The sequence below is a fragment of the Cotesia typhae genome, unplaced genomic scaffold, assembly GCF_013202065.1.
Source record: "Cotesia typhae breed Kobodo isofemale line unplaced genomic scaffold, CoteBio_Ctyphae contig_22, whole genome shotgun sequence".
Lineage (NCBI taxonomy): Eukaryota > Metazoa > Arthropoda > Insecta > Hymenoptera > Braconidae > Cotesia > Cotesia typhae.
The window spans coordinates 7,274,576-7,287,044 of NW_027423728.1; the positions used below are offsets into that span (position 1 = coordinate 7,274,576).

The following is a 12,469-nucleotide window of genomic DNA, read 5'->3' on the forward strand; positions in this document are numbered from 1 at the left end:
TATTATTATTATTATTATTAAATTATATATTTAATGAATGCAGGAGAATGTCGGTGATAACTTGACGAGATATATTCAAATTTTTTCAGACTCTTAAAATGTAAAGGACTTTCTTAAGATATACATTAAGCTTGATCCAAAGTCTCAAGTTCTTGTAATTTATTCATAAAGCTTGGTAAATTTTATTTTTTATTTATTATCGTTAAAATTTTCTCACTTTCTTGTTTTATATGATGTAGTCAGTTGGTAGTAGGTAGAAACAGGTGGATTTAGAGTTTTATTATTCTTTAACGCCTCCCTCATATTTTCCAAGTCACCGAGACCAAGAGATAACGGTATTGCCGCTATTGGTATTCCAAACACGCGGTTTTAAAGCACGACATTGCAATCAACTATGCACTTATTTTTTTTTTTTTTTTTTTTTTTTTTTTTTTTTTTATATTTATAAAAATTTTTATTCGATTAAAGAAAAATAATTTGGAGTATTAAAATCCTGGAATTTTTTAATTTTAAATTTTTATTACAAATTTTAAACACTTAAATTCATTGAAAAAAAAAAAAAATAATAATAATATTTTTTTTAATGTTATTAATAAAAAACAAAATAATAATATTGTTTGCGTGAGGTTTATCGTGATAAAAAAAACCTTTTTATGAGTCAATATCACGAATCTCGATGATATTGATATAAATCCTATTATGTTTTGTATTTAACAATTGAGAAATCACCTTGCTATTTTTTTTTTTACTCGTAATTTAGCAGACGAGAACAAAGAGTAGCGTAGGTAGTAGTAGGTAATAGGTAACAGCAGCCCCAGTAGTAGCAACCAGTAACTACATGCCATATTATGCATTCCGGTGTTCTTTTATTCGATATCTATCACGCGTGAACTCTTTTCTCTCCTACTTCCCAGGAGATTTTTTCTTCTACATCGTCATCATCATCATAATCATAATCATCTTCAACGCCGTATATGTTTGTGAGAATTTCTTCTTAACATTTTTACTGGTTTTATTTTTTTTAACAAGCATTGATAATTAATATAAACCTCCGAGTAATAACAGTAGTTTATAATTGAGGCATTTTGTCGGGATTTATTATAATAACCTTTGTAAAAGTCATGATGCGTGTAATCGTACACCCGCTATTACTATCGAAAAGAGAAACTTTCTCCGATCTATTTCACCTTAGAAAAGTTAACTGTCATTCACTTTTAGTAGCGCAGGATCCTCTTAAATTTTATTTATAAAATTCTTTTTAGATCGATTAATTTTCAAAATTTTTACTCATTTTTTTTAATCCCGTTAACATTTTTTTTTTTTCACACATAATTTAACAAAAATATCCCCAAAATAAATATCTACAGAGAAAATATCCCTAGACTAAATATCACTGCGACAAAATATTTAAATAAATAAATATTAATTTTTTGAAAATTAATAATGTCAAATAAACACACAATAAATTTTTTTAAATCAAGAAAATCTTAAGGAAGATTGAAAATTTCTTGAACGAAGTTAAATTTTTTTAAACCAAGAAAATTTTTTCTTGCTCCAAAATGACTTCGGTCTTCCTTACAATTTTCTTGGTTCAACAAATTTTTTTTTTTGTGTAGCTTAAATTTTATAATTTTTTTCAAATTTATTGTTTTATTGAAAAATTAAATTATTTAAAATATTTATTTTGGGGATATTTTGTCGGAGTATCAAGAATCATGGAACCGTAATTCGGGTCATATTACTGCTCCATATTGTTCGAGCTGTATGAAAATCTAAAAAAAAAAATAAACTGTATATATCTGTATAGAAAGAATCTTTTCTAATATATTGCACATAAATTACCAGGGGCCCTTATTTTAGATGCAGATTCAGTGAAATCCTGATAAATATGTAAATATAGGTTTAAAAAAGTAAAAAGTTTTGTTGAGAATACAGAAGACAGAGAAGGCTAAAATACACCAGGAGAAAAGAGTAGAGCTTGCGTCAGGATATAATCCCTCAGCGCTGTTGCGGTTAAGTAATCTGAGAAGCGAGCCAAGTGTCTCGGGCTTGTCTGTCGAAACTAGACAGTCGAGAATATCTCGAAAGAATAATAATCTAACCGCCATCACTCGAGAGAGAACTTCGATATTATTATTTTTATTATTTTTACTATTTTTATTATTAAATTGATGATGATAGGATAGCTTTTCCATATAGGAGCGTGTTTTGTAAAAATACCAACAATTAAATGAAAAGATATAGTCATAATGATTAATTAATAATAATGAACGGGATTATATTAGTAGTAATGACCATTTAGGAAAATAATTTGTGTTACGACTGTGGGAAAATGACAACTCACATAAGTTTTATCACCATTTTCATCACAGTAAATTAATAAAAAATAACCATTTATTATTTTTTATTTTCATCAATCCTGCTTTTAAACGTTTTATCTTAGACGGATAGAAACGGTTGATTGGCGACTAATTATATCGTTTCCGTGGAGCTCGTCTCGGGGGACTTGTACTGATTCGTTTGGAATCCGTTAATGGAAGTTGCCGCCGCCGCTGAAGGCACGTAACGATCTGTACCTGATACCTGTAATAATTATTTTTAAAAAACCTTTTTTTTATTTATATAAATATCACTCTTTAAAAGAAAATGTCTGGATAAATTTTCAGTAAAAAAAAAAAAAAATTTACTTACATTTTACGAATCATGCTGCTGCAATATTAATTATTTTTTTTTTTAATTTTACTTTTTAAAAATTTATTTTTTGATTAATAATGATCTTTCTTAATTTTAATCAACCGAGGCCGATAAAATGAATTGCTAGGTCTACTCGACAGCTACCGCTACCTATGCTTGCTGGAAAGCTTCGTTCCCGCCGCTGAGTTTCGTTGATAAAACAGATTTATTTTATATATATATGAATTAATTTAATATCAAATACCTCCTTTAGGATGTTACTACCCGTGAATTCTGATTTTTGATGTTGCGGCCGTGAGGCCAAACCAGTTATTTAGGCTAAACTTTTTTTAAAATACTAGATTTTTTAATTGAATCCAATTTATGAGATTTTTTGGATAAAAATTTGTCAAAAAATATTTATATATTTTTTATTGATATTTAAAATTGTGATAGAAATTTTTAAGAATTTTGATTTTTTTTTTTTTTTTTTTTAAAGATAATTTTGAATAATTAAAAAAATGACTAAATTGGAAGACGACTGTTTAAAAAAAAATTAAATTTTTGGTATTTATTTTATCAAAAAAATTTTAATAAGAACAATAAGCTTATTTTTTATTTTTTTACTTGAATTTTTTATTATGATTTTAAATTTTCACAAAAAAAGCCAAAAAAATAAGCCTTGAAAATTATTTATTCCAAATTTTTATTTACCTATTTTTATAATTATGTTAATTAATTTTAAAAAATTAGTCTTGTATAAACAGTAAATTTTTCACAATACCAATTAATAATTTTCCAATAACATATATTAAATATTAAAAAAAAATTATTAATCAATAAAATTTGTTTCAGAATAATGAATTGGGCTATCCTATTTTTCGGCCTAGAGGTAATCAGCATTGGTAAGATTAATTTTTTATTATAATATATAAATTTCTCGTTACTCGCAATAAACTCAACAATTTTCTCAACCTTATTCGAATGCAACGGTCTTAATCCACGATGATTGACATTTATTTGATTGCAAGTCGAATCGGATTTAACCGTAAAGATAACCAGTGATTTGATACGGCAAAACTTTATTCGATCTTTCAAATGTTACAGTGATCGCGTTGAGATGCGTTTACTTATTATTTTCATTGCCAGTAAGTATTTTTAAAATGTAAAATAATTTATATTTAATAAGTAAAAAATTTTTAATTATTTTAGTTTATTCAGCGTCAGCCGAATCTAGTGAAGAAATTGGCGAGCGAATATTTGGCTTTGCAGAAACTACCCAAGGATGTTCAAGGCCGCCAAAAACCCAAAAAGAAATAATAATTGGCGAGACCTTTTATTTACTTTGCAGGCATTTTAATTCTGAATCAAGAGATCGAATAATCGATGCCGTTCAAATGCCAGATTATCAAGAAAAAATAAAAGACCAAAAAAAGACAACGGAACTTTTGGACTATTGTTTTACAATAATGAAACCAAAATTCATGACTTGCTTCAAGTATGTATTTGACGGCTACGATTTAGCGGGGATTGAAAGCCCTCCAGATTGTTTAAAAAATCTCTCAATATTTCCCGAGCCAAATTTACAATTTTTTTGGCTGAAAAATTTCAAATTGGTGATAACTTTTATCGAGGAAGTCATAAAGGGGTACAAAATATTCAATCCAGCGCGTGAAATAGTGGAAAAATATTTAGAGCAAGGAATTTTTGATCGTTGGCAAAAATTTAAATTATTTTCTTATGCAAAAATAAAAATGGCCGGTTGGAATTCTTCAGAGATAGAAGATAAAAATAAGAGATTGCATAAAATACTTGAAGATCCTCCGCGTCTTATAGAAGTATGTAAACTCTCAGAGGAATGGTTAAGACGGCCGAAAGATTTTAAGGCCAACGATTGCTTGAGACAAATAATGGGAAATATTTTGATAATCGAGCATCTTTTGCAGCAACAAGGACTGACATTGGAGACTGAATTTATGGAGGATCAAGATTTATTGCCTCTTCATCTGTTACACGTCACTAAAAGTATTCTCGCAAAGAGAGAGAATAATTCCCGTAGATCACTTTCACATAAAAAAAACAAAAAATCACCGTTTGCAAGCACGGTTAAGCTTCAAGAAATAAAAGCGATGAATGTCAAATGCTTGGACGAGTTGCGCGAAAGATATGACAAAGAGAAAATAAATAAATTATCAGAATTGCTCCATGAACAACACTTAAAAGAATGCCTTGATAGTTTTGTTAACAAAACGGAATCCGCTGGCAAGTCGACTAAAAAATTGTTGCTGAAAACAATTCATGCGAACAAACAGGAAGACGTAACTCACGCTGAGAAAAAATTGATAAAATCAATGATGCGGTCTTACAGAAGAATGATGCCTCTGCAGCCGGCGATTGATAATATTGTTGAGCAGAGTATTTCTGGAAATCCTTCGCAGTATCTTTGGGCAAATGATGTCATAAACAAGTATCAAGAGTCAACAATACCCAATAAGTATGCAAAATTGGACAACGCCGTTCGTTCGGCCACTTCCTTCAGTATATCTTCAAGCACTTCCTGCAAAAAAGCCCCTGGGACCAGGAGAAAGAGCTGCTGGTCTAATTACATCCAGCAGAACGCCCTCGTGGAAAATAAGCTCAAGAACGACGGCTTGAGCTTGGAGTACGTCTACATGGGCGATCCCTTCCGCATGAATTTGATTTATTCGATAGATCAGTCATTGAAGAGGCGTCAGCACGGCAGAGGAAGGGTTATCGGTCAATTTCGCGTGGAAATCAATCCCGAAGATTTGGTTGATGACCAATTGTTGGATACTCTCGCAGATGATCAGCTTGATGTTCCGGATGATTATAATAAGACGACTGATGGAAAGGAGTTGAGCAATGATGATGAAGATGAAGATGATGATGATGATGATGATGATGATGATGATGATGATGATGGTGATGGTGATGGAACGACACCTAATTCTTGAGGTTCTTTTTAAATCATTCTTAGAAATTTAATTATTGAGTTTTGTTATTGTGTTGTAATTTAAGGAAAACCAGTTTTTACATCGATGGATTGTTTAAGAGTTAATGTTTGAAAATTTAAACTGAGAAAAATTATGAATGGAAAATTATTTATTTTATTGGAAATATTGATCCAAAAGATTATTTGGAAAATCCTGAAAATCAATTTTATTATTTATAAAAATCCGTGAAGAAAAATTTTTTTTTAATATTTTGAATCAAGGTGTGAAGGTTCTTGAAGGTGTTTTACGTTTTTTTTTCTTACAAAAAAAAAAAAAAAAATAATCTTGTCAAAATTACAGATTTACTTCTGTCTAGATAATAATAAGAAAAATGTAAATTATATTTTGAAAAAAATGTAAATTTAGCGTTAAAAATTTGTAAATTTTACATTTTAAAAATACATTATATAAAACTGAGTAAAATTATAAATTATAATTCTATAAAAATTTTTTTTTCTGGTTTTTTATTTTTACAAAATTACTCCCGTAAATTTAACAACTTTTTTTCTATAAATAAAATATTTTTTTACATATTTAAACCTGAAAGTTCAACACAACAATTTCTGACATAAATTTTCACTGAAAATTTTTATTTGTCCAAATTTGATCAAAAAAATATTTTCTTCCAACGCTTCTGAAACTTACCGAGCTTTTTAATTTCTTAATCCAGCGAAAATAAATATCTAAAAAATTTAGAAGAGGGGATACCTTGAAAATTCCCCCCCAAAAAGAAAATGACCGATGAATATAATTTATTTACCGTAAACGAAGTTCTTACAAGACTTAATTAAAACAAATGAGGGCGATCAGTTCCAAATAAATAATGGTATCATTGAAGATATTGAGAATATAGGAAGCTCATCCGGTGCACGAGTGGGTATATATAAGGTCTCGCGGGGCAGCAGACATCACCAGCAGTAAGAGTACTTGTACTCGAGTGCAATGTTCGAGTTATCCGATCGTATTCTTGATCTCAATGCAAAATGCTCCAGCATCCTACTCGGCATACACGCGCCTCGTGTTTCTTCCCTGACGGATGTATCTCCGTGCAGAGTTACATTCCGGCACGAACTACGCGTTCTTGTCATAGATTTTTTAGCTTCTCTATGTATATTTACTTTTTCATGCTCTATCCTGTGGGTACTTAGCAGCAGTTGTTTGAGCAGAAATAGGAAATATATTGCGATATCAAAAATAAAAATAACTCTAATTAAAATTTTAATCGAGATTTATCGTTCAACTTTAAGTATATGTATCTCCGCAACATGTTTATATGATACCTACTTATTAATAGCTAAATATTTACGTTCCCAAGTAGTTACTATGTAGACGTAATGATGTATATTTATTGGACGTTTATTTTAAATGGATGACATATGAAGAACAAATATTTTATGACCGGCAAGTTAAATAATTTAAATAGTGATTGTTTATTCTGAATTGAGCCTTCGAGGAGTAGAGCTCAGCGAGGCAAACCAGCAATGTGCATTGGCATTGATAAAACTGTCTTATTATCAAGCATCTCCAGCTCAAAAGACATTACGGCGAGGATACCGAGACTTTAATAGCTGATTTTCTACGCGCAGCTTGTTAAAGACTTAATAATTTGCGTTTCTGAGGCTTGGCCCTTTTCATTCTATTCTTTATCCTTTAATGCCGTTGTCTTTGCTGCAGACTCTTCGTTCTTACCTACTCAGATCTCCAATACTCTTATTCTTGGGCTTTGTAGCCCTCGTTCTTCCTATCGTATTGTTGCGTAGCTTTCAATCGACTGTACACTTCGGAGCGAGACAAGACAATGCTCCTCGTGTTTGTGTTTGTCCAATGGTAATCACTGCTTCAACTATGCAGATTTATTGTTTGGATGAAGGTGTAGTTAGAAAATGGGGTAACGAGGAAAAAGTTTTATCTAATTTTCATTCACTTTTTTTATTTTTAATTGATACTTTTATTTTTAAGTTATTATTTGATAACACAATAAAATACAATCATTGTAGGTGGATAGAAAATTCTGTTTAAAATTTAAAAAAATTAAATTTTGAAAATAGCAAATTTTACATAAAAAAAAATTAAAGAAATTGTGATTTAAAAATTTTTAAAATATGTCTGATTTATAGGTATGAATATAAAAAATAAATTAAATTTTTAATAATGTAAATTAAATAAAATAAAATAAATTGTGATTTATTTATAAAGAAAAATTGTTAAATTTCAAGATATTACTATAAAAAAATTTATTATAAAGTAATATCATATTTATAAACAAAAAAATTGTTAAATTTACAGGACAAAAAATTTTACATAATTATAAGAATTTTTTCTACATATAATTTTATACAGTTTTATTTAATGAATTTTTTCTATATAAAATTAATAAATTTTTTTCAATGTAAAATTTACAATTAAGCTATTTTAAAAATTTATTTTATTTTTAAATGAAGGAACTGATTAATCCTTTAAAATTTTTTTACACTTATTCTATTACTTATAAAAAATTAAAATTAGGACAAAAAATTTTTTTTTTTTAAATTAAAAAATGCCGCTAAAGTTCTCTTTTTTTTCAGGATTTTCCTTAGAAAATGACTCCGAGGACTACGGCGACTCTAAAGCAAGTTCTTCGAGTATTCAAACAGATGCTCCAGACGATTATGATTCCTACGAGATAAATGAGCTGGAAGATGCAACTAGAAAGACGTATCACTGTGCAGCGCGTAATTCCATCAGAAATGAAACTAATCTTGATCGAAGGGTCATTGAAGTCTTGGATGACAATGGGATCCCATCTCTGCAAGCCAAGAGGCTTCATTATCAGGCAATTTAATTATTAATCTCAATTTACAATCAGCTAATGTCACTTTGCATGATTATAAATCGAAGAATTAATAATATCCTTGTATCAGGTCCGTAGCGTTAGACAAAAAATGTGTCAAGCTGGATTTAATCCATTCCAACTCGATAGAAAAGGCGGGTCCGTTCATAGACGATTCAAAAATACCATAAGACTGATGATTTATAATACACCTGGTATGTTCCCCGGATTGAGGCTAATCCGGAGTGATCTTGACCGAAAGAGAAAACGTGAACCGCAAAATTGGTTCCGATTTGAACTCACCAACAATCAAGTCACCGCTGATTTTGACTACGACAATTATTTTGTCACTATTTACGGTGATTTTGGTAAAGTTCAAGCGTACTCAAAACTTCTTGTCACTTTGAAGATGCACAAGAGGTTGAATAAGTTTAATGACAGCATCAGTAGCAAAGTAAATTTATTTTTATTCATTTAAAAAATTTTTTTTAAACTTAAATTAATTTAAGAGAAAAAATGTTGAGTCAAAAAAAATTATTCTGAAAAATTTTGAATCGAGGCAAAAAATTCTTGAATAAAAATAATTTTTTTATTTCTCTAGATAAATTTAGATCTCGGGATCATAGAGGTAATTTTATCAAACTTTGGGACAATTATAATAAAAGAAAAATCCATGGCAAGTGTTATGGTCAAAGCGCTGAATGGCATCCGCACAGAATTAAGTTCCGATGGAGAGATTCAGATTGAGTTTGAAGACAGTGCCAAAGAAGCGCTAGATCAAATAAACCCTTTGCTTTATTCCGTTGTCTGGTTACAGTCGATGGCGGAAAAGTATGAAGTCGTAAAGGTCAGAGACAAATCTAAATCACCTGCCGAAAAAATGAAGAAATCTAATTGAACTTTATTAGCAATTATTGTGATTCAATTGAGTTCAGTGATTGAGGTTCAAAGTTACGTAATTTAGATTTATAATTCTTTTAAAGTCTTTATATGTAATGCAAATTGGTTCAGCGAAATGTTGTATCATTTTACTGTCATCGTTATTGTAAAAATTTTTTGTATACACATTTCTGTATTCATGACTTCTAGCTATTAGAGAACATAAATCTCGTAATCGAAAAAATTTATACTATTTTATTTTAACAACCTTTGGCATGAAATTTTTTTTTATTTGTAGAATTTTATTTATTCTACTTTTAAAATAATTTAAAAAAGCTGAATTGGATTTTTTTTTACTAAAAAATTGGCACTTGGATTTTTTTTTCTAATTTTTATTTTTTTAGAATTTTTAGAAAAAAATTAACAAGCGATAAAAATTAAATTGAAATTTAAAAAAAATTTAATTATTTTTTTATTTGGATCAATTTTTTTTTTTTTAATATTACGAAAACATAAAAATATTCAAAAGTTTAAACGGCGGTAAAATTTGAAATTTTTCAAAAAAAAAAAAAAAAAAGCGCTGAAATTAAAAAAAAAAAAAAAAATATAAATTTGTAAATACTGATAAAATAAATGGATTTCTTGAAAAGTTATTCTCTTGAAGAACTGCCGTACCTTTTTAGTCTTAAATAAAAGTTAAATATGATTTTTATAATTACATTATCTACAAGCCCGAAGAGATAGTATAGTAGTAGTTAGTTCCATAAACTCAGTATTTATTCAGAAGCTTGTACAAGGAAATATTTATGTCAACTGGATCTTGAATAAATATCAATCTCAAATGCCGGTATAGTAGTAAAAGATAATAATTTATTAACGTGAGAATTTACCAGATATCCAACAGCTCCTCCTGGTCGTCATCCTCAATTCTGAATCCTTGGAGAATCCAATAAATTTAACATCGAGATGCTCGGTTATATCTAACCTGGTATGTATACCACAGTTGAAAGCTAAAAAACGAAGAAAAAAAATAAACAGCAGTGACGATGCAAGCCAGCAGCATCAGCATCAGCATCAGCAGCAGCAACGGCAGCAGAAGCAGCAGCAGCTCGAGGCTAATCCGGGTGATCGATCGATTCGCTTCCCTCTTTCTGTCTCTCTTGCTCTCCTCTCACTTACAGCAACTCGTGCGGTAGACTCGCTCATCCCGAGAATATACCTATGTCTCGCGGCTTAGTAAGTATCGTCACGGTTGGCCGGAAGACCCGTCGACTCGCTCTTCGATACGGCACATTGGAACCCAACCGAGGAAGGACAACCTCAATAAGAAGAGGAGGAATCTATAGAGTTTTAACAAATAAACAAAAAGCTTCACCATTGTATCTATCGAGACGTAAGATAGGAGCTAACGGTTACAGGGGGTGGTCGCGGCTATAACACTAAAATAATACACACAAAAAAAGATTGTATATTCATACCTCTTAGGAAGAAACACTTTCCGTGGAAAAATTTGATGATATGATACAAAATTTCCATTTATAGTCGCATATTTTGATATATCATTTTTAATATTAAAATGGACCATATTAGAACATATTGGGCTCAATAGGTCTTCATATCACCTAATTTATTTATAGATGGCTTGATAAGGTCATACATGCCCATATAAAATTTTTTAAAAAATTAGTTCTGAAAATATCCGACAGGTGGCACATGGTCGCTTAATTTTCTCGCTTCAAGAGAGTTCATTTTAGGATATTAAGTATTTAAAAAATTTTTTTTTTATTCTTGTTAAAAGCTTATCTGACATTGGGTTTAATTTAAAAAATTGTTAAACTAATTTTTATAAAATAAAAGATATTAATTACCGTAACTAGAAAAAATTTTTTATGGACGAACTAAACTTAGGACAAAATTAAAAACACATTACTTTCCCGTTTAATATCTTAATTTTGCTTGCAAACATAAATCCTCCGTCTATTAAAATACAACAAAAAAAAAAAATTTCTTCTGCAAACACGACCGAATATAAAGCATGTAATTTTTCTAACCGTACCAGAAATTTAGCCATAAAATTGTCCGCGGATCACCTCTTAACATCAACAATACATGTACATGACTCCCCATAAAAGCAATGCAGCACACTTTGTTTATAGACTCTTAGCCACATAATCTCGAAATTGACCAATTTACAGGGTTTTAAAAGTAGCATTAGACAGGATTATTATTACCAGGACTTCAGCGGAGTCTAAAGTCTAAACTCCAGAGCGGTAAAGTTTATATGCATAGAGCTCTCAGTACCTGGCTGGAAAGCGCATAACAGGGAAGAGGGAAGCGTAAAACATAACATGTTACTACGCCCGTTTATTCACTACTTGAATCTCCGTAAATACGTACTGGAGTATCCATAATGCATCCGCCACGCCCTCTTCCTTCTTTCTCTATCTCGAACAAATATATTTATACATATATATATATATATATATATATATATATATATATATATATATATATATATATATATATATATATATATATATACCGGGTATATCTGCCAGCAGCAACCTGTGTCCCTCAATAGTAAACTAAATTTCCTCCGGCACTTGCGATCAATTGTCTATATGTGCTCTCGACTCAGGATACAACTTTTCTGACAAGAGTCATCAGTAGTTAACATCATACACATACAGCTCCTATCTACAATCTAAAGTTATTTAAATCTTAATGGATGAAAAATAATAATCTGCTTTGCTTCCAGAGTTGTCATTCCTATTCAAGTTGTTTTTTTTTTTATTCATAAGATTTTTTATGCATTTTTTATTTCTCAGGTCAAACAATTGATTAGTTTATTATTTTTTTAGAAATTTAGAATTTTTTCTGCGTTAGAATATCTTAAGCTGTAGCTCTTGTGCTTCTATATTGAAGCTGGTGCCTCAGAATAAGAGTCATATCCCTCTTATTTTTCTCGCTGTACTCTCTGGCAAGCTCAAATGCTAATGGGAGATGAGATGCTCGATGGAAAACGGAATATTCCACCAGAGCGGAGATCTCGTATCAGTTAGCCTGCTGTTCGTTAGGTCCGCACAGTGGATCT

The 12,469-nt window shown here is 30.1% G+C and overlaps 2 protein-coding genes across 2 annotated transcripts; both read left to right on the top strand.

The window, feature by feature from the left end:
- Positions 1 to 49: 49 nt before the first annotated feature.
- On the top strand, positions 50 to 9,579 carry LOC141524108 (uncharacterized). The gene is made up of 5 exons (XM_074237766.1): positions 50 to 175; positions 3,529 to 3,578; positions 8,252 to 8,499; positions 8,588 to 8,950; positions 9,098 to 9,579. The coding sequence occupies exons 2-5, from the start codon at positions 3,533 to 3,535 to the stop codon at positions 9,392 to 9,394; spliced, it is 954 nt and encodes a 317-aa protein (XP_074093867.1). The 5' UTR covers positions 50 to 175; positions 3,529 to 3,532; the 3' UTR covers positions 9,395 to 9,579.
- On the top strand, positions 3,794 to 5,722 carry LOC141524107 (uncharacterized). Its single transcript, XM_074237765.1, has 2 exons — positions 3,794 to 3,821; positions 3,886 to 5,722. Exons 1-2 carry the CDS (start codon positions 3,794 to 3,796, stop codon positions 5,646 to 5,648), a joined length of 1,791 nt encoding a protein of 596 aa, XP_074093866.1. The 3' UTR covers positions 5,649 to 5,722.
- Positions 9,580 to 12,469: the final 2,890 nt, after the last annotated feature.